The 25346-nt window shown below is 42.2% G+C and overlaps 1 protein-coding gene across 16 annotated transcripts in view; it reads right to left on the minus strand.

Moving 5' to 3' along the window:
• Window positions 1–25346, minus strand: part of ptprsa (protein tyrosine phosphatase receptor type Sa) — a 278620-nt gene that overhangs the window by 35134 nt on the left and 218140 nt on the right. For 5 of the 16 annotated variants that reach the window (XM_037769714.1, XM_037769711.1, XM_037769713.1 and 2 more), the window contains 10 exons: window positions 18551–19144; window positions 17422–17516; window positions 16174–16424; window positions 15767–15854; window positions 14039–14248; window positions 13599–13756; window positions 11817–11828; window positions 11387–11502; window positions 5125–5172; window positions 1184–1281 (listed from right to left, as the gene is read on the minus strand). In XM_037769714.1, coding sequence (XP_037625642.1) covers window positions 1184–1281; window positions 5125–5172; window positions 11387–11502; window positions 11817–11828; window positions 13599–13756; window positions 14039–14248; window positions 15767–15854; window positions 16174–16424; window positions 17422–17516; window positions 18551–19144 — 1670 coding nt within the window. The remainder of the gene's footprint in view (window positions 1–1183; window positions 1282–5124; window positions 5173–11386; window positions 11503–11816; window positions 11829–13598; window positions 13757–14038; window positions 14249–15766; window positions 15855–16173; window positions 16425–17421; window positions 17517–18550; window positions 19145–25346) is intronic. The other 11 variants (XM_037769716.1, XM_037769722.1, XM_037769724.1 and 8 more) reach the window with 5 other exon arrangements.

A 25346-nucleotide genomic window follows, 5' to 3' on the forward strand; every position in this document is an offset into this window, starting at 1 on the left:
TCAATTCTCCCTTTCCAAGACTGCGGTAACGTGAGCCGCCAAGTGCAAAACCGTGGTAACGCCGTTTGCCACCCTCAGAGGGCATCCTTACCATAATAATACTACTTTAGGAGCAACGGCAGTAAGATGGCGGCTGGCGACACCACGGTTTTGCACTGTGAAGCTCACGTTACTGCAGTTTTACAAGCTTGTCAGGGAACTGCGGTGGCCTTTGGGTGACATAAAAACTTTCTCTAGAGGCAGTGTTTGGTTCGTCCATTCTGCGCTACTGTAGAAAAATGGTCATGGCTAGAAGGTTTGAAAATGTGAAACTCTCACGAGATTGTTAAGGTTAGGCATTGACCCCGAATGGTTAAGAATAGGATAGGTTGTCGGATAGCGGTCTCTCAAGAGCTTTTTGCAAGTTTCTAGACATTACCAAAAAACATGGTGGACCCCTTGAAGAGGACCCGCTCCCTATATAGATATGAAGGGCTCCTTCTAAGCTAACAAAAACACAATGATTCTTAGTTTATGGTGATTATACACTAATGAAAACTGAATATTATATTCCATTTCTGCTAACAGATCCCCAAAAATGTTACACACTGTTCCTTTAAGTAAATGTTTGAGACAGCCAAAGCCCTAAATCTGTCATTTCTTGTGTTCGAGATTTGATTTTTCAAATAAATTTAATTTTCTCAAGTCCCCAATTTCTCCGTGTTTCTATTTTCCTCAGCTGAATGCAGTTACCCAATTTTTGCAAGTAAGCAGACACATTTTTGATGACACAAAAGAACATGTTTCATTTTGCAGCAGAAATATACAACCCCTCCTGTTTCCTGCTGTGGGACTGGGTGCATTACTGTAGAATGATTATTTCATTTAGCAAAGAATTCAAGGGAGATTGCATTTGGGAGTTCAGGAGTTGCAACAATCCGCCTAGGGAAATTTCATATAATTGAAAATGACAATTGTCTTGTTTTGCCATGTTGAGGCTGCAAATATATGTGAGTTAATAAGTGGTAGAGAACAACTGATATTTCATAATTGATCAAGCACCAACAGCTGCAGCATTGTCGACAAGCGGGGGAAAGAAAAGAGGAGAAACAGCCATTTCCCTGGAGAAAAGAAGAGACTCTTGTGATCCTCTTCCAATGAAAACACAAACAGACTTTGACCTTTGACCCTTTGGCTCACTCACCTCATATTCCTGGGAGAGCTTGAGGTTATCGTTGGCCTTGAGAAGCTCTGTGTGTTCAGCCAGCTCTGAGATAGGGATGGGAGGATGATTCATCATACCTGCTCGCCAAAAAAGTTGAGAGAGAACGTCCACAAAGAGAGGACAGAACATTCATTAGTACAGCAGACAGAACGTACAAGTTCAAAACTTAAAAATCAAACAACAACACACCATTTATGGGGGAGAACGTGTTGCTTACATAACAATGGATGTTGGGTTTTAGTGGTGAGGAAGCTTGTGCAGAACATGGTGAATGTCACACACAGCGAACATGTATAGACAGGTGATGTTATCGGACCAGGCCAGAGCTCAAAAACAGCTAGGTTTGTTGAGCTAAAGAAGCTGGTAGCAGACACCCACAGACCTAATTGTATTAATTTCACAATGGTCATGATGCTGACAGACAGACGGACCAATAGGACCAATGTTGCCTGATGAGTGTAGCCGGAGAAAAACATTCGGTGGCATCAATCTTTTTTTTTTGTAGCTTGGGAAATTAATTACAAATGACACAAGATGAGAAAAATGGATGTTTTTGATGGTGAAATCACGGATGAGAAACACAACGGTCCTTTTTAGTCTTTGAATAAATGGAATGCTTATTTAGATGAGAATCCCTTGTACTCCTCATTGAAGATAATCAAAAGTGAGAGGAATTCAATGCTGGATCGCTGGTTGGTGGGAAAAAAAACAACTTTGCAATGGAAATAGGGTTTTACTTGAAGCAGATGTAACAAGTTATTTCTCGTTACTGATACGTGAATACTATATATTATTATTTTCAACATTTAAACTGTATTACTTTCGGCACCATCCTCAATCAAAAAGAAAGATGAGATGAAACAGTTTTCTGATCAGACCTAACATATCTGTGATGCTCTTGTTGTGCTGTGTTGTTAGCATGGTTGCCTCTATAAAAAAAGGCACTTATTCAAGAGTGGAGCCCTGACCTGGGGGCTCATGGGAAGGGAGGTGGGGAGGGGGGGGGGATAAGGAGGTTTAGGAGTGTGAGTGATGCTGAGTGACACAGTGAGCTGCTCCATTCCAGCCAGCCAGTGCAAAGCAAGCGAGCTGCCGTTTCTACCCTTTCCTCAACCCAGTGGCTCTAAGATGAACACCCCTTACCTTTCAAAAATCACACAAAAAAACACTCTCTGTTGCATGTCCGCTTCCAAATCCTTCTGTCATTTATGCAAAGGAATTCCCAGAAAGAGCTAGCGCTTCAGTTGGGTGGGAAAATTGTGAGATTTTTTTTTTTTTTTGACTCGCTCCAATATCCACTGAACATTGTGTCGCTGAAGCTACAATATTATCAGCACTGCTGTGCACTCCAGTCACTAATCCATTTAGGAGCATAATACTGAGACCATGTAATGGAATATGGAGCAGCCATAGATTGTGGCTCCGTCCCCCGCGTGCCAGACTGGCGATACTTAACGCTTTCATGTTTTTCAGTAAGAGGCCTCTCTTCCCGCCGAGCCGCGAGGTCAAAAGTCGACATAATGTTCAAATCTCTTCGCACAAAAAAGTTGCCGAGGCTTAATTGGGCGTGCAAATCGGCATAATCACATTAACTCTCCTTAATTTCCCTTTGTTCACAATGCTTATACTACTCCCCCAATGTCAAGAGGGTCACTGATGTTTGGGCTGCTTTTGTTGCGCTTAAAGAGAGGGAGCCCAACTCTCTCTGCGCTGACAGTCTTCATTAGTAATGCTAATTTATTTCACACTGACAGAACAATGCAGCGGCGTCAATTACATGAAGATTAACACAGATTACAATGCATGTATGAGACAAAATGGAGACGACACTGGATGCCGTGACATCCTCCGGAAAATGAATGGACACACTGCATTAACGGCCTACTTGACAAACACCCGTGCCCTCCTTAATGATCCTCATTTAAATGATGTTTACTAAATTAATAGGTGTCTTTATATTTCTTAAAGCCGGTGTTAAATTTTCTTTTCAATATCTTAATATAAACTCAAGCAAAACCTCGTAAGGTAATAGGAGATTATATGAATGTATTTGGACTGAAACTGGGTTTTCATTTATTCATACTTGAGTTTCTCAATGAGCTGACAAAGCAGGCGAGATTGCGGTGGCGTCACTGGAGAATGAGAGAATTATTAATCACTTGCGGTGCGGGAATTCATTGAGATGAGCATCAAGAAAAAGAGAGGGAAATATTGCAAATTCAATTTGGTTGTCAGTTTACTTGCCTCGGATTCAAAGGGAAAAGGTATCAGACAATATGAGCGGAATAAGTAAATGCGTATGCAAATGAGGGGCCTCACTTCTCCTTGAGAGAACAAGAGTGGGTTGTTTGAGGGGAGATCAAAGAGTGTGTGTGTGTGTGTGTGTGTGTGTGTAGAGTTTACTCTGTGTGTCTCTGTGTGTATTTGTGAGTGTGTGTGAGATACTGATATACTCAGACTCCATCAATTCCTTTCAGTTTGTGTTTACTGCCCACATTACTGTCTGCATGTATAAGTGCCTGGTACGGTTGGAGAGATATATCAGGCCAAAGTGTTTACATATACATCCAAATGACAATAATGCACTGCCAGTGGGAGAGGCTGAAGGTTATACATACTAGTGTTTGTTTATTCCCTAAAACTTTTTTTTAGGAGAGAAACTTGTATGAAACTATTTGAATCCTAATCTATAATCCATTATTTTACCTTTATGCCCTCTGCAGACATAACGCTATATATATATCGCTGTACGTTGTCATGTTTTCACAGATGAACCTCACAGCTAAACCAATCTGTTTGTGCATCCATTTCTCTCTCTCAGTGTATACTTTTCCAACCTCGCCCATTTGTTTTGTTCTCAAGACAAATGCGTCTGCTCCGTTCTCTTATCCATTTTGTCATTTACACACCGCACGGCACATTGCCGTGTTTATCCAAGAACAGATTTACTTGGCTTTGCCGTGACCCGTACTCGAGCAAAGTCACTCAAGGACAAATTGTTGTTATTCCCTTTACCCCCTACTCCAAAGCTCTCATCTCTCTCTTCAACACAACGCTCCCTCCCCCGTGGCATTTTACTATCCACGTACAGACTCTTCCTTTTTTTTTTTCACCGCAATCAACAGCGTGATCAATGAACACAGAAAAACAAACTAGCGTCTAATTACACATTTCCAATCTCCCGATCCGCAGTCGATGCGCCTGAGAAATATAATGATTCTTTTTGATAAGCCAAAGCAGTCTCTCTCTCTCTCTCGCTCTCTCTCGAAAAAGCCTATTTATGATGCTGCGTATTTCCATATAAAAGGGAAGAAGTCTGTCTGTGGGTAAGCAGAGGAAATAAAGGGGGAGGAAAAAGGGGGAAGAGGAAAACCAGAAACTCTGCTTTTTCTCCCGGATGATCCTTTTGCAGCGAGCGGGGAGACGGGGGTGATCAAATGTCGAGCCATTGTTTGCCACCGCTTTAATTAATTCTGCTCGTTATCTCGGAGCACAGAAAAGACCCCGTTACTTCAGGATGGAAATGGAGCAGTGGTGGTGAAGGAGGAGGAGGAGGGAGAACAACAACAAGGAGGTGAGGAAGAGGGATAACAGAGATTGTACTCCTGTAAAAAAACACACCTCTCAACCATCTCTACATCAGCAGAAGTGATCGCACAGGTTATTTATGCATGGTGGATTAATGCACAGCCAACAGCCCAAGTGAATATCGTGACTGACATCCAATTAAAGAAAAAAAAAAAGAAACAGCCCAGTATACCAATAGAAACCAACATGAAATTAATTAGTGCTGGAATTTTGCTGCATAATGTGAAAAAAACAAACAAATGCAAATTTGTAAATGGAGGCAAGCGTGCTTTAAAAAAAAAAAAAAAGATAAAGAAAGCTGGTACGCAAATGCTAAAAGCATAGAGACTAACTTTCATAGTCAAAATCTGCTTCACTCTGAGGACTGCTTAGACCAGAATCTGTAAAGAACAGCAAACATAAGGGGAAATGGTTTCAAAAGGCTGTAATGCAACAGAAAATGCTATGTCAAAAGAAAAACATAAAAGTGTGCAAAAATGATAAAAGACCAAGAAATAAAAGGATTTTTTTTTTTTTTACCAACAGTTCACCAATCAGTAAACTCAGGCCCTTCCCAGGGTGGCCTGAATGACAGACATGAGGCCACACAGACATGAAAAAGTAGGGCAAACATTTTCAGATCAGATCAGCTACAGTCCTCCTCAGGAGCAGACTGGTTAGCCACGGGCATCAGCCTGCTGAGAAAACCCTTCTGCCAAGCCCCATATCAGCGGTCATAGAGATCAGGGATAAGAAAATTGATTTGCTATCTCTAAGCTTTCATAAGCACCAGTTGGAAGGGGCCCATTGGCAGCAATGAGAAGGGGAAAAACCAGCTTATGTTTCCTGGTGAAAACCAACTCTAAAAGGTTCCTTTGTCAGCGGCTCGGTGCTGAGGCAACAGCATCGGGAGTGAAAGGTGTGGAAAAGTGTCTGCATTCCTGTCTGACAGCTGTGGAGACACAGCTGATGGGAGTCAGGAGCTCGGAGGAGCGCGGCGGCGGCGGCGATGGTTCAAAGTCTTATTTGCTCCAGAGGAGAAGTCCTCTGAGGCTGCAGTCAGCGATGCTATGTCCGGGTAGACTCAGGGTCTTTTCAGCTGCTCAAGCAGAAAGGAGCCATCTGTGACAGCGTTAAGTGGACATGTGGCTAAGAGATGCAGTTTGATGGGATGCTGCCAACCTGTCCGTCAAGTGAAGGGAAATACATTTTGCCAGGGCTGAAAGCTGAAATCAGATCAACAGAGTCGCTCGGTGATAAGAGAGGATCACATCACCCAAAGGTGGCAACTTTGATCCAAAGAAAACAGATTCCAGAGCATGTATAAGACGAAGTGAGAAATGGAAGGCAATGATTTGTGGGCAACATGAAAAAAATAAGTTTGTTTTTCTAAAATAAACTCAAAAAAGTCTCGTCCCAAAAACATAAAACACCTCTTTGATTTAGTAAAAAGTTATCTATCCCAGTTGGGAGCCAAAATCAACGAAAGGAATAAAGGAAAACACTAACATGATTAAGATGTATGTCCGCCTCAAAACACTGCAAAACTCAATTCTGCTAAATTAAAAGTGGCTAAACTGAGTTTTGCTGGGTGTGTACCTTGCATTGACGTCTTAGCGAAAGGGACGTCAGGCCGGCGGCGCCAAATGAGCGTGGAGAGATGAAGACATCGAACATCCCTCTCTCCCTAATTGATTTGTGACAATGACTAATTAAAGCTAGCAGGGGGTGCTCTGATCCACTGTCTCCACACGTCATTCATCACAGCGGGAGGGAGGAACAGGCGTGTCTGATTATGTTTATGTGCGAGCGTGTGCCGTGTGTGTGTTTCGATAGAACTGTTTGCGAGGAGGAGGAGGAGGAGGGCACGGTTGTTGCAGCCGCTGCTGTAATCTGGAGAAACAAGTAGGTTGCTGATGCATGCGAGCGATTGGCTGGCGTCTGCGGGTTTCGCAAATGTCTGATGCCGTCTGTGAGAAAAAACGTTAGATTTTTACATGCTTAAATGTGGAAGTCACTTTTTCTGACAGAATTACGGGGGCGTGAAGTGCCATATGCGACGCTGCTGTATCGGAGGGGGGAGATGAAGAGAAACACAGATGGATACGGCATAAATAGAAAATATATCAGAGATATGTTGAAGAGTAAACCCAGAGTGAAACTCAGTTCACCTGTCTTTTAATTTGCAGGAGGAGAGTTTTTCTCATTCTATTTGTGCCTGAACTATATATTTATTCAGTTCTGGAAGAAGTACTCTGTTTTTTTTTTTTACTTGAACCTGCAGTAGGCAGAATGTTTTTGACATCATTGGGAAAAAATTCCATAATAACATTTCAGCATATTGTAATTCAAGTGCTCTGAGAGATAACTAAACTTCTGCACCTCCATGTGACTCTGTTTTCAGGCTTTAAAAAGTCTTGTCCGTGCCAGGAGACTTTGGCTAATCACAGGTCATTTCAGAGAGAGAGCGTTCCTAAAATAATCCATAAGAAGTAAAAGTCCCGAATTGAAAATGCTACTTAAGTAAAAGTACAGAAGTGTTATCATCAAAATAAAGTATCAAAAGTAAAAGTACTCATTATGCAGAATGGAAAACAGAGTACCACCACTGAGTACAAGAACAATACTTAACCTCCCATCAAATGTCACTACTGCTGTAATTTCCTCTTAAACCTTCAGCTGCAAGTTATTATATATTATTCTGTTTTATTAAGGTTGTAGTTTGTCAATGTGGGGCCAATATTAGAGAACTTTGCATATCACTGGGTAGATTAGTAGTATAGCACTGCATCATATCATATAATATATAATATATATTTTCATGTAAAAAGTAACTAAGTGTCAAATAAATGTAGTGGAGTAAAAAGTACAATATTTGCTTCTGAAATGTAGTGGAGTAGAAGTATAAAGTAGCATAAAATGGAAAGACTCAAGTTAAGTACAAGTATGTCAAAATTGGACTTAAGTATAGTACTCGATTACTTGGTTAAATTCCACCACTGTATATACTGCAGGCGGTAATTGTCATGGTGATCACCAACTGTTATGGTTTACCAAACAAGAGAGAGTAAAATAAAAGGAGAAATGGAGAGAAAAAGGGAAAAGAGAGACAATGAAAAAATGAAAAGAGAGAGAAAAGATTGACTAGTTGTAGTGAAAGGCGGGGGCTTGGCAGGAGATAGACAGTAGATATCCACTGAGTCGTGCTGCTTCATTACTTTGGCCCCATTTGACAATTAAACCCCAGGCACCAATGAGGATAATGACAAAACGAGCCACTCTGCGCCCCAAGGAGTTATGGGATGTCACTGTGAGGCTGTCACATGACCTACAGGCTTCAAAGTAGACATGCACAAGCACACACACGCTCACAAAATGTGAGTGAATCTCTCACTCATACGCATTAGCCAAGCTTAGCTTATAGGAAGCCTAATCAAAAACATATTTTTTGTTCCCCAGCACTAGGGGTCAGTGAGCACACATCGCCGATGCGGCATATGCTCTGCTGGATAGCAGAGGCCCTGGATAAGTGCACTGGGAGTATGCTCATTTGAACAATGGTCGCTATTAGCTGATGGGGATGTTCACAAATGCTCACCGGCCCACTTAATTGGGCTAAAATGTCCATTCAAATTAAATTCCCCGGGTGCAGAGATAACGACATCGCCCAATTCTGCGGAACGGCGACGGGGCTGTCGAATGAGAATGCTTGTCATATACGGTATAGAGAGAAGTCTCAGCATGTATTGGTGAATGTTATGTAAAAAGTGAGATTGCAACAAGAGTTTCTATAATTTAATGAACGGAGGAGGACAGCTGAAGGCACAGTGGAAAGTGCTCGAAGTCAGAGAGACAAATAACCAGCAATGGCCATTCTAACCTTGTCATTACAGAACCGCTGATGGGGCTCTGAACACCAGGCAAGATAAAGATGAGGAGTGGTAAATTGAACTTCCACAGTTCTGCGTATAAGCAGGATTGTGCATCTCCTTTCATCCTCGCGTCTCTCTTCTCTGATGTAAAGAAGTCAGTTTTTTTTTTTTTCCAAGATACAAACTCGGACAGCATGACTGGGCTCCCGAAGAAGATGAAGAGAAATGCTCCATTTTGAAATCTGAGCCTTTTGATGGAGCAGAGACCGGCCGTGGATGACAGATGGATGGCTGAGAGACGGCTAGGAGACAGAAAGGCGGGAGGCGGAAAAAAGGAGAAAAGAAACGAGGGAACACATGGTGGAAAAAAAGGGTGGATGTGTTTATTCCACCTCTGGAGGGTTTACTCCTTTTCTGCCATCGGCTTGGGCAGGAGAGGACAATGCATTTGAAATGCAGTGCAGGTTTCTCAAAATGCAGCTCTCATTCCTCCGTCAAATAAACTACTAGAAGAGAGAATACAATCTAACCCGTCTCATGGAAAATTCACGATAATGCATGATGCTTAGCTAGAGGTAACTAATGTGACTGCACTCAGATTCGTTTTAAAACTGGAAATACGCTACTTGTACATCCAAAACCAAAATACAACACACACAAAAAAGCAAACTAGGATTCAGACCAATTACAACAACTGTAGACGCCATCACAGAAGGCTAAATAACAGAAAGACAGACCAATAGATAATGGGTCTGAAAAAGGAGGCAGGAGGAAGATGGAGAAGCCTTAGAGAATGAGTTTTGGATTGAACGGGCTCTGTTGTTAACACCAGGCTTTAGCTCGGATGAACACCAGACGGAAAGTGAGACAAAAGAGAAAAGCAGGTAAAAACCCAGAAACAGGATTTGTTTTGAACATAAAAAAAAAAAACATTAAGTCCAACAGCAGACATCGTTTTCTAACTATTTGTTATTCATAAACGGCTAATTGTTACATGGGGACATGGCACTCACACATAAATATGGCTTGCAGGTAGTTATGAAGACACATAATGTCAAACAGAATGATGTGGGAGCACTTCATGGACATCATTCATGCTGCGGTGTAAATTTAACTTCAAGTTGCATCATTTGAGAAAAGTTAATCTGTGTGTAGGCTGTGTGCATGTGTGTGCGCCAATCTGCTTGTAAGTTATGTGTATATTAAAACACATAGCTGCTCACACGTTTTGCCTTACATGGATAAATAGTAAATAATTTGGTGTCAAGAAAGAAGGTCTTCTGCATGTGTGTGTCTTTATTGGCCCACTGTAATATAATATAGTTGGCCAATATGAGCTTTTGACAGCCAATAACGCTATTTTGGGATTATAGCTGCTGCTTAAGAACATGTTTTGGAACATGGTTCCAAAAATGAGGATTTTTAAGTTCCTGCAAAAGTTAGTTATTTTGCAGAACAAAAACATTTGAAATAGCATTTTAGTCTGTTAAAGCCACTGAAACAGCAGACTCCATTAATTTCTGTGTAGGTAAGTAGCTCCTTAAAATCCAGTTCCTTCTCTACAACGTTGGTCTCCTTCCAAATAAAACCTATAGATTGGCCTAATGTTGTACTCACCACTGTCATTGCAGAGATAACAGGCATGAGCGCTCCACTGGAAACTGTCTTAGAATGGAAATCCAATTAGGCTAAGGAAATACAAGTAGCCTTAGATGGCTTTTTAACAGGCCAGCTTTTATCCAACACTCTAAAGCAGTTATTTTGAGGTCTAAATAAAGAGAATTAACTATTGCTATCTCAATAATCCATGAAGTCTTTTGCAATGCAGAGCTACTTGTGTTTTTACCTGTCCATTTATCAGCCGATTAGGCTGTTATCAGGCTATTAAATAGGCGTTATCAGTCGCTATAAGCACCATAGATGTGGGTCAATAGGGGCCTGTTACACCTACACATCTATTCACATGGTAGTAATTGCCGTAGTAATTATGACAGGAGCAGAAGCGGAAGTCCGGCGCTGTAGAATAGACAGCCTGAAACTCCATGTGAGGTGGAGATCAGAGGTGATAGATGAGACACAAAACACACCCAGGAGACCAGGTTCACTTCCTGTGTGATACCAACAACACGTAGTTGCAGTTTGTGTTCACAAGTGTTGAAACGTAGTTATTTTAAGCCAAAACTTGACGTTTTCCCCCTAAACTTAACAAAGTGGTTTTGTTGCCTAAACCTAAAGAAGCCTTTTTGTTCAAAACGTAACGTTTCATTCAGTTTTACAACATATTATAACATGTTTCGCTTTCACTTTTACAACATAGCAGGCATAGTGGGCCCCTATTGACCCACATCTATGGTGCTTATAACGACCAATAACGGCGTTTAATGGCCTGATAACGGTCCAATCATGCGCTTTTATTTTGTTTTTTGAGGGTGACCACTGGGGTCAAACACTTAGACTACGTTGCAAAACAGTTTCTGATCAGCACAATGTTATATTAACCCAAGACCCAAGCTATAACATACCACAGTTTTCCTTAAAGGCAAAGTGAGTTTTACAGGCTGTCACACCTAAAGCTGGATGACTGAACTTCCTTCTTCACATCTTTAATATTATGAGTGAAAATGAAAGTCTGTTTTTCACTAAAATGTGGCCACAAATGTTGTGTATACAGTATATCAGTTGAACTATCCCTATATATGTTGTTGAATTTTCCAATGAGCGCGTTTGTGTGTGCTTCCTGTACCTTGAGTTTGGAAGTTGATGCGTCTCATCTCCACCGGGTCTGTGGGGTGGTGGGGTGTAATGTCTGCGTTGTTCAGCAGACACTTTGTGCGCGGCTCTGACTCTTTTCTTTTGCGGCTGGAGAGCGAGACAAACGAAGAGTAGAAAGAGAGGGAAGACGTACAACAAAAAACAACAGAATAACATTTAGTGAGCGCTTGATCCAGCAAAGCAGGCGCCACTCTCACTAATGATGACATGCCTAAACAACTCAGCAAACTCCAACTGACTGGGTCAAGAACGCTCGAGTGAAACCGAATCAAAAACAGGGGAGCGTATCGAGTACGCAAAAATTCTCCTTCACCTTCGCTAATTAAAGGAATTTTTTTTTTGCTGAGGCAGGCTATTTTGTCTTCCCCTGTAGAATGCAATAAAGTACGGCTAAACCTTACCTGTCAGGTTTGCTGTTTCCAGAGCAAGCAATAGGAGTCAAATAAATATATAAAGATGGTGAAAACACAACACACAAGGAGAAAGGGAGAAGGGGGGAGGCAAGAAGAGAGATAAATCAATAGAGAGCAGTTTAAAATTCACAGGGGTCACTGCTGGGCTCGCAAAAACGCGAGATAAAGCTCATCAGCATTTGGAGGAGGTGAGTGCATGCGTGTGTGTGTGTGTGTGCGCACATGTATCAGTAAAAAATGTGCAAGTAAGTGCATACATTCGTGAGCCTGTGTCTGTGTACGTGTGTGAGGGTGCAGATACAGATGGGGAAGGGGGAATGTCAGGGCCAAGGGCAGACCCGGGAAACACTATTCACCAGGGAGAGATGGAGAGGGAGATGGGAGAGTGAGGGGGACAGAAAGAGAAGAGAGAGACAAAAAGAGAGAGAGATCCAAGGAGAGATGTTACTCTCCCTAACCACAAAGACTGAGGTAAGGCAAGGTCAGACAGTCTGGGATCATCTGACAGTAGCAAGCTGTACTTGTGTTGCTCACACCAGCCCCCTTAAACCTAATTCAGGGATCTTCCCTGGTATGTAGGGCGACCTCTTGCACTACTGTTCAGCTGGGACTTGCAGTCACTGAGACTGTACAACTAACTGTAAACCAAGGGGGGAAATGTTATATAAAATAGAATAGTTTGATGTCCACCATCAGAAAATAGGGTCACTCACTCCAGAAAAAAATATTAATAGCATACATTTTAAACAAATAATGATTAAAATGACTATAAAGTAACACCTTTACGGAGTATTCTTTCCAAAATGTCCTTACCAAAAATAAGTTTACTCAAGTGCGCTATTAGTATACTTCTTTAAACTTGAAAAAGAATAATATACTTTCAGTTTACTTTTTATGTACTTATGAGAGATATACTTAAAAGTATACACAAGTATACTTGGCTCATACTGACAAGTATACAGAAAAGTATGCTTATAGGCCTACTTGTACTTAATCTTCTGATGGAGATATACTTAAGAAAAGTATAATTATGTATTCTTGCCTTATAGTCCTCCAGAAAGGTATACTTGGCTTGTAGTTGTGTTTCCTTTTTGGTAGAGTTAGAGTTAAATTAAAGTTTTGTAGGTATTTATATTTGAAATATACTGTATACCTATTTAAATACATATCTGGATTGGTATATTGTACCATTCTTAGTTCAGTTATTGAGCACCATCTCAAAGAATCTCCTCCTCTCTTCTTTCTCCAACCCCCTCACTTCCCACAACCATCTTTTTCACAAGAAACGCTCTTACATGCAGCAATGTTTGTTTTTTTCTAATATCATGCTGCTATGAATACAGAATAAGCCCCCTCTTTCAACATGCTCCCTAACATGCAATTATTTCCCCAATAGCACTGTAACACTGCAAATAACTTGTTCAACATCAAATGGCAAGAAAATGTTCATTGTGTGTTGCTGGATAAGAAAAAAATACTGACATTTCCAGCACATTTACACTAATTCAGTAATAATATGTATATATATCTCAGTTTGTGGAGCAAGGCACTAAAAATGCAGAGCTAAAGGCTTCAATTCCCTGTGTGTCTTAATGATAAGATGATGGTTATAAGGGTTTCCAGAATAAAGCGTTTTATTCTGTACACTCCAAAATACTAATACGTTGTAAACTGTGTGTTATTTTCTATCATTTCATGTTGAACAACGTTATTTTTTACACAGTCAAGTCCAACTGCATTCTTCACAAAAACCCTCTTAAACCAACTCACTTTTTATACAGGAGAATGGCAATGACGATGCAGATGATGAAGACCACGGCGAGGACTGGGCCCACCACCCATATGAGTCCGTCACCACTCTCTACTGTCAGGGGCTCCACAATGGGAGTCATCACTGTGTCAGTGTAAGGGCTGGTGGCAAACATTTTCTGAACAGAAAAAAACAGGTAGAAGTTTACACATGAAACACAATCCAGGTTACAGCGTGGTATATGCACGGGATGAATGAAGTTCAGTGAGCTGAGAGCAACCCAAACTCACGAGCGCAAACCGGACAAAAAATGAAATGTGTTAGATTCAGATGAACAAACCTCAAGTGAACCACGATTAAATGAACAGAAGTGAATTATTAAATCCACTCCGAGAAAAAAGCAATTGACTAAAAGTAAGTCGACTGAACTGTGTTGAACTGAGCTGAACCAGCAACTCACCCCGGTGGCGTTGAGTTCAGCCAGCAGGAAGAAGACGTACTCCTTGCCAGGTTCAAGAGGCTTGTTCTCACAGCTGCTGTGGCGGAAGTCCGATCCCACCGTGAAGCTGGAGGGCAGGTGCCTGAAGCAGGCCGTGATGAAGGGCTTCCTCTGGTCCAGCTGAGCCAGCTGACGGCGTGAACGGCGCTTCGGGGTCACCTCCCGCAACAGCTGATTGATGTAAACGGGCATTAGTTTACTTTTGCTCTTTCATGTGTTTCTTTAGCTACCCTCTTGTGTTTTTCTTTATCTGTCCCAAATTCATTGACAGATGTTTTACAAGGATTAAAACTAGAGAAGTCTGAGCTAATAATGTTTTCTGATGCTGTTAAATGTTTGTTTATAATCTGCAGTGTTGAAACACCCGATTGAAAAAGACCAAGAGGGGTAGATTTCAGCAGCCGTTTTTCCATTCAATCGTCAAGCAAACTTTTGAACCGTTGCAAAAAAAGAAATGGGAATCAGGGGCGTTTCCATCAACTGGTTTAGAGCGAATAAACTTGGCTACAGTGTAGTTTGGTCAGAAAGTTGGCGCTATAAGCTATGCATGGCTGTAATCCGTCAGTAAACAGAGTAGAAGAAGTAGGGAATTAGTTTCAATTGGGTGAGTTTTAATTGTTCTTTCATGTCAGCTAGTATTGGCCATGTTTCATGGTTTCCGGAGACGAAGACAAGCATTCACACTTTATGGGAATATCTGAGAAGACGCCGACAGCAGAAACAGCAGATCAGTCATGTGAGTTAAATGTTCGCTACGACATAATTTATTCGGCAAAGGGCGTTTCCATAACCCATTTAGCGCATCAACTCTTTTTCGGCAAAGGCATAAACCACCTCAAGCGAACGCAATAACTTTTTTCGAAATTGAATTTTGCCGTTTCAATACAGCTTTTCTATTGCAAATATAATAAAAAATATGTGAATGGAAAGACGGCTAATGATGATCAAAAGAGATTCAAAATAATGTGGCATCAGTAAACTCTTTAGTTCCGAGAACTATGAAAATATATGTATGTGGTGTAATATTTAATAAATGATGGGACCACCCCATCCCCCACTGATTTTTCCAATAAATAAATTGACTGTTCTGTACAATAACTAGATCCCTTTCAGTGAACGGACTGAGACCAAAGAAAACAAAGTAGGTGTAACTGCAACCTTCAAAAAGCTGCTAACTCTCTGGCAAAGTTCCATGTAGCCAGGCTCCAACCCCCCCAACACCCAACCCCTCTCATTCATTTCAAACTGCAGACAGAGGCAGGCACTAAGCAGAGGGAATGTGTGTAATCCCAAATCCAATAGGGATGGTAGCTGTTGATCTGGCGCTCAAGGTGACCTCGAGCTATGGCAAGAGTGGGAGAAGACTGTGTAATTCTCTCTTCTGCATGCTTAGGGGGGAAAAAAAATTAGCATAGCTGAGATGTACTTACGTTTTTGTTGTGAGTGCCCATGTCTGGTACATGGTGTGTACAATGCAATTTGCCTAGCACATGCGACTGTTATTACACCAACAAGTGTCTCTGGAATCCCTCCATAAAAACACAGTTTTTGCCAGAAGTGGGAAAAGATTACAGTCTCTTCAAAAGAGTTTTGAAGTTGCCTCTTCCAACATACGCTTCATTCTGTTTGACCCAGTGCACCCATTTAACCTGATAACCTTAATAACCTTTTGCTTTTAAATGATCCTACCTCTTCCATGTCCATCTCATCAGGGTTCTTCAGGTTTTTGACAGCTCCTGAGGTACTCTTAAGTGGCACCACAACCACGTAGAAGGTCCTGGAAACACACCACCAAAGTAAATTACAAAAATGACCGAAAAGCTGTTATTGACATTGTATGGCTGTTTTAGATGAAAACATTCGTCACAGGGTTGACAGGAAATTGAAGCGATAAGTCAATCCTAGCAAGGGCTCTAGCAAAGTTCAGCATGTCTCAGAAATCCCAAACCTAATCTCCCATTTCAACATCTCAGACACCTTGAGATCCCAATCCATATCACATCAGATCTCAAGCACGTCAAGACTTAGACCTAAATACCCCAACCCTCAAAGATAATTCAGCCTGCAGAACCCATCTTTCAGCAAGCTGTACTTACTTGACGTCCTTGGTATCGACCGGTGGGAAGGACATGGTGAGCATGTTGTCAGGCTCAGCGTAGATGTCCAGCTTGGGTTTCTTGACCAGGATGAGTGGCGCGGTCTTGGCAGTCACGCGGTGTCTTGTCCCGCCGTCCATGCTTTCTTGGCAGGTCACCTTGAACTCATAGGTGGTGTTGTGCTTCAGCCCAGTGACGAGCACCCTCATCTGCCTGGCATCCACATCCATCTTCTGACGGTTGTACTCGATCTAGAGTTCAATAGATGGTCCATAAGGTTAATCGATAATTGGTAAGTGGGATGTATGATCATGGTTGGTAGGTCAATAGATTGGTGGTTTAATAGACATGGGTGGGCAGGTAAAGAGGTGGATTTAGGTAACAACAGATGTAGGTAAGAATGCATGTGCATTGTGATGATTACACAAGTCGAAATGGGTATGTTGGAAATGAGAATGATTGGGAAGTGAATTAATGCAAATACACTAAAACATTTTCAGAAAAACAGATGAAAATCAGTTATAAATTTCAGAGTGGGATTTCAAAGGGACTGTAGGTAAGTTTTTACACATAATCACATTTAATGGGAAGAATGCGGGCCGGTCTTTCCGGGGAAATCCAACGGATGTGACGTAATGCATGTTTGCGAGTACCTTTACTCTCTTCAGCTCTGCTACAGGGCTAATAGTGTGCTACCATAGCTAACGTTCGGGTTAGAAAATGGAGTATGCTAACGCCAACAAACAACCAGCCCCCACCACAACTCAGACTCCAACACAAACTCCACGGAAGCACAAACAAAACCTACGTTATATCTAGTGAAGTCGGTCTTGCAAAACGCCCTCAACGTTGCGGGTAAACTAGGATAAAGCCTGGCCTTTGATTCATGGAGGGACCTTTTTTTTTTGGGTATCAAAACAGACCCTGAGCTGGCAAAATTCCCATTGGACAGGTAAGCTAACATTTCTGCCAAGCATGTGAAATATATAGTGATATTGTGGTTTTAGCTGTCAGTCCCGTTCAGTTTCGTGTGCGTCGCCTCACTGTTTTGACCGATGCTCGCTCGTGTCTATGTAGTGTGAACACAAGCACGGGCAACAGGACGCTGACTGTCGTTGACTTAACGGCCACAGGTGTTACTGTTAACAAGCAATTTCTGATTCTTACATAGAGTCCCTCTAAAACATTTTTTTTATATTAAAATGTAACTCCGAAAACAGTTGACAGTTTGCCCTACATTAAACTCACCGTGCATTTGTATGGAGACCTGCTTTCAGAAAACTTCCATGCAATGACCACTGTGGTTTTGGTGGCCCACTTGACAGTGAAATTCTGTGGAACATCTGTTGAATGGAAAAAATGAAGAAAAAAAACAAAAAACAGACAGTGTAGCTTTAGTAAATCGAACGTGTTGAGAGACCAAGGAAAGAGAAACAAAAGAAGAACCTTTGGTTTAAAAAAAAAGAAAAGCTGGTGTTCCCCTGCAACGTTCTTCTGGGTTGGAGAGTGAGTGTAACGGTGAGCTGTGATTGGCTGTGAGAAGGGCAACGCCATTGGTTAAGACACACAGCACGTAAGACTCATGGACAACAAACCCATGGAGCACAAGGGAGTGCCCACTGGCGAGCTATCGTGGGTAGTGCCAACCCATCTCAACACTGTCTTTGAACCCACGACCACCTGAGGATTAACAACTGACCCATGTGGTCCCAGTGCCAACTGTTCCTACGCCTCTACTGAGTCTGGGTTGGCACTGCCAACGTGCTGCCAAGCGGGCATAGAGACAGACTCAAAACACAGCATGCCAACAGTCCTTAGCAGTGCATCTGGGGGATGCCATGCCACAAACTGTCCCACTAAGGGACAGGGGAAAGGGAAAGGAGGAAATAGGAAAGGGGTTAGGAAGGGGGGAATATCTCAAAACAAACCCAAAACCAAAAATAAAATAAAGAACCAAAATCTGCTTTCTGTCATCTTAGAATAGTCCAAACATACTCTTGCAGTGACTGGGTTTGACTGAGCTCCTACCTTGTTTGAACACTGGGGATGTGAGATGGCATTAGCTGCGTGAGTGTGCTTGGCAAAGGGCTGCAGGGATGACTGACAGGAGTGTCTGACCAAACAGCACTTACCTTGAGATTCTACTGCTCTCCTCTTTCTCATAATGACTGACTATAACTTACTGACTGGTTTACCTTGTTTGGGTTAGTGAAGTGAGTATCCCACGGCAAACAATTTTAATATCAAGCTTTTCTTGAGGAGAAGTGAAGGCAGTTGAAGGAGGGGGGTGGGGCAGTTTTCATTTTTGTGTGATTTTTTTTAAGCCAATTTCCAACCCCCTGCCAACCGGGTTGGAAAAGAAACAGTCAAGTCCTACCTGTTGGATCAAAGGCCACCGTCCGATACTGGATAGGCGGGCTGTAGGGCCCTGGACCTACACTGGTGTGTGCACGTATTTTCACATCGTACGCCGAGTTGGGTTTGAGGCTGTTGAGAACATAGCTGGACTGGCTGGGGGGCAAGCGGAGTTCCCGCGGTGCTCCTCCGGTACCGGTTTCCTTATATGCCAAAGTGTACTCTGTGATTAGCCCATTCCTCTCCGCCAGCACGGGAGGAGACCAGGACAGCTGCACCGAGCAGCACGTTACGTTGGACCTCTCTTCAATTTGAGGGTATCCCCCTGGCGTATTCTCGGGCACACTGAGTTCCACCACGGCCTCTTCCCCAAAGCCCCCCCTGCTCTTGGCTGAGACTTTAAAGAGATAGGTGGCCCCCCGGTGAATGTTGCCCACAGAGTATTGGCGTTCTTGGGGAGCAAATTCCAGTGTGGCCAAAGGAGAGACATCTTTCCGGCCAAACTGGAGCCGGTAACCCTGCAGGTCCATGCCATTGGTGAGATCTGGAGGGTCCCAGCGAACCACAGCTGATTTCTCTGAATCCTGAGCCACTGACAGATAGGGCAGACCAGGCACTGTACAGACACATAAATACAACATATATTAATATCTGAGCTTTACAGTTATATAAAGATGAATAAGTTTAAAGTAACAGGCTTTAATACTACACATGTAGATGTCACAAACTGAACACACACCAGGAATACTACAGCTGTAGTTGTATTGGGGGAAACTATAAGTGATTTTTACAAGGCAAACACCATTTTATTAGCCTATTCATATATGGTCAATTGCCAACAATAAACAATGTCATCAAATTAAAAACAAGTCATTCATTTTTTATAAAGATTAGTTGTTTTAAAAATGATGAAATATAGTTTCTGTTTCTCCTTATTTACTAGGCAAAATATAGCTCAGAACCAAACAGTTGATAGCAGAAGTTCAGCAATGCTAAAGTGCATTGACTTTAAGCACACCATTTCAGTGCTTTTAAGATAAATCCTAATCCTAAATCCTAAACACTGTTGCTACTGATACCTACAGCATACTACTGAAGCATTAATGTAGCATGGCAAACAAATACCTGCATCAGACCTGTTATACTATACTGCATGGTACAATACAAGAGTGGACAAGGACTGCCAACCAATGAGAATTAAGAATTTTCAGTGACTATATAAACAGACTACAAAATCTACACTTTCAGTAATAATTGTAATTTCACCCGTCCATCAGATAACTCCCTAACAAACTGAGTCAGGTTGCGTTGGATGGAGACGTGATGGAAGATCCTCAGAGCCTCTAAATTCTTGAGTGATCGCTGTACCCATTACCATTTCATGACACATGTAAGCTCCAGCCAAAATCGGTACTGCAAAGCATCACTAAAACTTTAAGCAGAGAACAGTGCCTCTTTCAGCTGTGAGAGTCATCTCTTGTTGTAAAATGGATGATCTACGCTCGGGGTCTAGACACCATTCTTCAGAGTGGCCCAGTTTTGCCGCTCTTATGGATGACACACGTCTCATCTTAACTCTCCTTTTAAGGCCCCATCAGTGTGATAGAGGCAGCAGCGGTTATGGGAAGCCTTCAGTTCTCAAGTTGCCATCAAAGCTTTGTGAAAGATGAGTGTGGCTGAGTGTGTCGCACTTGAGCCCCACCTCTCTGTAAATAGATTCCATCTTGACTCACTCATCTACGTCCCTCTTTTCTCAGACATACAAGGTTGTGGCAGGACATATAACTCGCAAATATAAGCGAGGATACAACAGCAGACATTCACACTGTTAGTGATGTACTAGTAACCCATTGTTATTTTCTGTAACCCCAATTTACAAATGTTCCATAAACGCCTTGCAAGGGGTACTTTCTATGCGACAGCCCACAGCGAAGCCACTAGTCCTCAAGCGGCAACCTCAGCTCTGAAAAGTGAAGCCAATGAGGAAGTGCCTTTAAACTTGCATTCTTTCTAACAGCCAGCAGGGGGCGACTCATCTGGTCGCAAAAACAAGTCTGATTGTATAGAAGTCTATGAGAAATGAGCCTACTTTTCACTTGATTTATCACCTCAGTAAACATTGTAAACATGAGTTTATGCTCTCAATCACTAGTTTCAAGTCTTCTTCAATACAGCATGATGTTCATTTAGTAAATTATGGTCCCATTTAGAGTCAAATAGACCATAAAGCAGGGGATGCTTTGTGGCTACCTTGTGATTGACAGGTAGCTACCATGGCGTTGTCCGATCTGGGAGTTGTCCGTGTTTTCATCTTAGACCTTTAACTCTTTCACAGTGTGTTTTCAGTTCACGAAAGTTAATTGTAACACTTTGGTCATCTAAAAATAGCTTGTTCAGCGTTTGGTTGTACTTAGCTCCACCCAAAATCAAAAACCAAGATGGCGACGGCTATAATGCCAAACTCGATGCTTCAGCTACCGGAGAAAATGCAGCTAAGACATGAGCGTGAGACAGAAGCTCAGTTAGTTTGAGTAAGGGGAAACAAGATATCTCTAACCTAATATTTCCAAGATGAAATTGAGTGCAGCTGGCAGTTTTATCGGAAAGACAAAACTGCCAATCTGTAGAGTGGCTGTTGAGAGAGAAGGTGTCGTCAGGACTAACACTGTCGGGCCTTGGGCCAAAAAAGTGGTATTTCAAAAGAGGCCGCAAGGTTGACTGACAACCTTAAAGGGACTTTCAAAAGGAAAAAAAAACAGAGGCTATTAAGAAATAATAACTGAACCAATTTGGGTTGAACAGAGGATACATTTAATTGAATTACTTTTAATGTATTTCTTTGGTTGTACATTTATTCAGTTCTAATTCTATTCCCATGTTAAATTTGAGTTGGTAAATTTGAGTCGAGTGGAATTAATTTGAGTTTCTAAGAAATGGGAAACCTTCAGTTAAGGAAAAAAAGGAAGTGTTTCTGAGAAATGACATTGAACAGAAACTCTTTATAAATATATTCTATTGATCTTTCTAAGCGAGTGGACCTGTGTGTGTTTTTTGTGTGCTGAAGGTCTTCCTGCTCTTATGTAGAGTCTGCTAATGCCAATCTCCTTATTGAGCCTTGTGAATGTAGTGAACAAAATGACTCTATAACCAAATTGAACTGTAAGATCTCAGGTCTAAGACATTTTGAACAACAGATATTGATACCTTAGATATTAAACTCAGGATCAGCATTGCAGATGAAAGGTTACATATTACAAAAGTGTTACAAACTCAATTGCAATTTGTTATTTTTGTGTTACCTGGATGAATGATATAAACAACACTGTCCGTTTATTTACCATTACCAATTGAATTTGATGCCCCTGCATGAGATTGTGAGACCATTGGTGTGAAGATTGGCTCCGTCTGTAGATTTCTGATTCAAAATTGCTTGCCAACTGGGTCGGCAAACTGGGTCGGCAGCAAATTGGTTGGTCTTGGCAGTGAGAGCTTTCTCAGTATAAATTAAAAACGCTGAATAAGCTGAATACAAATTATTAACTCTGGTTTAACGTGTAACATACATTTCACATTATCTTTAAGCAGCCACAATTATGGATACATTTGCCGTCTTCATCATTATACGTCAAATGTTTGTTAATTACTGTACATGAATTTATATCGCAGCATCTGTTTCTTACAGTTTATGTCTTTTTGTACATCTGCTTGTGTGTATCTTTGTGCATAATGGGCATTGTGTACGCACGTGTATGTGTTCATGGTATGTATTCGGCAATGGTTTGCAGCTCCAGCTCCTATATCACCATTCCACCTGCACACGGGGCTATTTGGCTTTTTGCCCAGCGTGGAAGTAATTTGGAGGAGCCGACATAAGTCGTCTGAGGCAAAAGTACTCTCTCTCAGTGGAATAGTATCATTGTGCGTGTGTGTATATGTGCCTACATATAGCATATGTTCCTGCGCCAAGATGCAAGTCTTAATGTGCGCGTAGTAAAACACAAAGCAATCCACTCTACACAGTCCACTCCCTCTGCTCGTATTATTCATTTCCATTTGCTAATGGTCTTCTTTCTGAGGGCTGTTGCTAGAGGAAGATGGGGGGTTGGTGGGTGGATGGTGGCTAGTCAGCTGAGCCTTTGCCGGTAATGGAAAGGCGGGGGCGCCGAGGGTTGGGTGAGACGAATGCTCCTAATACTCCCCGACTACATGCTATAGCTCAGCTTGGTGTCATTTAAAAGCCCACTCTGCCTTCATGCTCACCGCTAATCAAGGAAACAGAATCGGAGATAATGATCCTGTGTGTGTGTGTGTGTGTGTTTTCCATTCTAAATATCTGTTTCTAACCTCAACAGGCTCCCAAACGTATCCACTGCAACCTTTGTGGCCCTGAAACTATTTTAATATTTGTACATTTAAAACAGTGGGGGGGGGAAGGATCACCGGTACTGCGACAGCAGATTGGTGTTTGGGGGGAGGTGGAGTTGTTCATGGTGTGTACAGTGTATTCGTTTAAGTGTGTGTGTGTGTGTGTGTGTGTGTGTGTGTGTGTGTGTGTGGCTACAGGGTCATGAGAGAGAGAATGAGGGCATGGCGATGGGGGGTGAAAAATGAGTGAATGAGGGATGATGAAGGTGACTGGGGACAAGGAGCAATCTGCTGCAAAGAGGGCCCTATAGGGATATCAGGGGCAGAAATGTGTGTGTGTGTGTGTGTGTGTGTATGTGTGTGTGTGCGTGTGCGTGTGTGTGTGTGTGTGTGTGTGTGTGTGTGTACATGAGTGATTCTGGGGTTTTTCGGACATTTTGATTGTCCCTCTCCTCAGTGTTCATCCCCCCCCCCCAACCCTCTCCCTTATTCTAACCCCATCTCTCCACTTCTCCCCTTGCACACTGCCCAATCCCCCTTTTCATTTCCTAACCTCCTCCTCCACCTCCTCCACCCCTTCCGTCCCTCTCTCTCTCTCTAAGTCCATTTCAGGGACGACCCTGGCTCAATCCCTCCTTGTAGGCCTCGCGGCACGTTTCCCATCAGGCCACAGTATTAACAGCCTGCTGTTGACACTCAACTCAGCCTGATTGAGAAAAGGGCGATCAGGTTTCCTTCTCATTTCCTACCTCTTGTGCACACTTGCAGCAACATATACATACAAACAAACTAACTGAAATACATATTGCTTGTGTGCAAATGACATAGTGCACACACTGTATTATGCCCTTTTTAAGGATCTGTTGCCTCAGATGCTTTGACCTGCACTCATTCACAATAGAAAAATAAATCTCCCTCTGATTAACCTATGTGGCTACAGCCTGCCTAAGGAGACTTAACATATTTAAGGACATGTGGGAGATAAGAGGTCTTTTTTAACCTTAAAGGTCAAAGCCATCGCACACCCATCTTCGTTTCCTTCTGCTTTTAATTTAGGCAGCTTACTGAAGGAGTGTATGTGTGTGTGTGTGTACGTGGTAAGGGTTCATGGAGGGGAGTAATTGGTATGGTAGGAAATGGCATGGAGTTAAATTTGCATCAAATTTCACATGGCCCATTTGGACTGCAAGAGCTATTAAGGAAGCGAGTGAGCAAGAGACGAGAAAGAGATGATGATGATTTCTCACTGGACAAAAATAACAATCAGGAAGTTACTAAACATGCAATGAGGGGAACAAGTCAGCTGTCTGCAGTCAGCATCAGAATAAGTATCCGCACCCTTTTAAGTGTGCACACATGCATCCCTAAGTATCCTCTCACAGGATGCAACAATCGAAATAAAGTGCTGTGAAGTCGGGGGACGGGAGTTTGTAAGCTGTCAAGATACTACAAGGGCAGGATACCCTACTAATACCTTTCAGAGCCTGTCTAACAACAGTGTGACAGAGTTCATCTGAGTCTATATCATAGGCTGTATATAAAGATGGACGATGCGTCTCAACTTCCTCCCACTGTACAGAAGTGAAGACAAAATATCCCGGATATGGGAGCTGAGCAGATCTTGAGATTTTGCCGTTATTTGGAGCTAGAGTCTGCGCAGTAGTGATCGGGCGGTGGAGCCGCGGTATCGAGATCACCCGCTCGCACCTATCGCAAGCTGAGCACGGCCGCAACGAGAGAGATTCGCAGCTGTCAATCATGACATTTCACCCCTTTTTTTATCAAGCTTTTTATTTAGCATCAAATAACTACTTAAAACCAAACTTATCAGAAAAAATTAACACTTGAACATTCATCAGCGTGATAAGAACTGCCTAAAATAACAGAAACCATCTTTGGTAAAAATGTATTTCACGTGTATTTTGAGTTTTTAGGTTGGCCCACATCCAATCGGCTAACATGGAAGAGGCGGGCTTTATGACCTATACTGCAGCCAGCCACCAGGGGGCGATTGAGGTGTTTTGGCTTCACCTTTTGGGAGCTGTACACAGTCTATGGTTTCTATCCACTCTGACTTGCAATATGATTAATGAATAATGCCAACAACTTCACACTTCCAAAAATGATACACAGTAAAACTTAAATGCCAGCTGCCAAAATAGTGCACTATCAACAGGAATACAGTACTGTATATACTGTACAGTATTAACAAGTATAAAACTGAAATGGTTTATCAACATTATCTTTCATGACTTCTGGTTTTTAAATCTTCCACATACCTTTTGCTGCCTTTTGGAGCCAGCGATACTGTGTGTAAAGTTGCCAAATAGAGCTTTGAATTACAAGGTTTAACAGACCGTTGGCACTTCCTTGGTATTTCGTCTTCACTCACGAGCCTTTATTTTATGTTTTTAGTGCTTTCCCACTAGATGGCCAGTCCTTCCTCCCTAATG

This window comes from Sebastes umbrosus, chromosome 5 (genome assembly GCF_015220745.1).
Source record: "Sebastes umbrosus isolate fSebUmb1 chromosome 5, fSebUmb1.pri, whole genome shotgun sequence".
NCBI classification, from domain to species: domain Eukaryota; kingdom Metazoa; phylum Chordata; class Actinopteri; order Perciformes; family Sebastidae; genus Sebastes; species Sebastes umbrosus.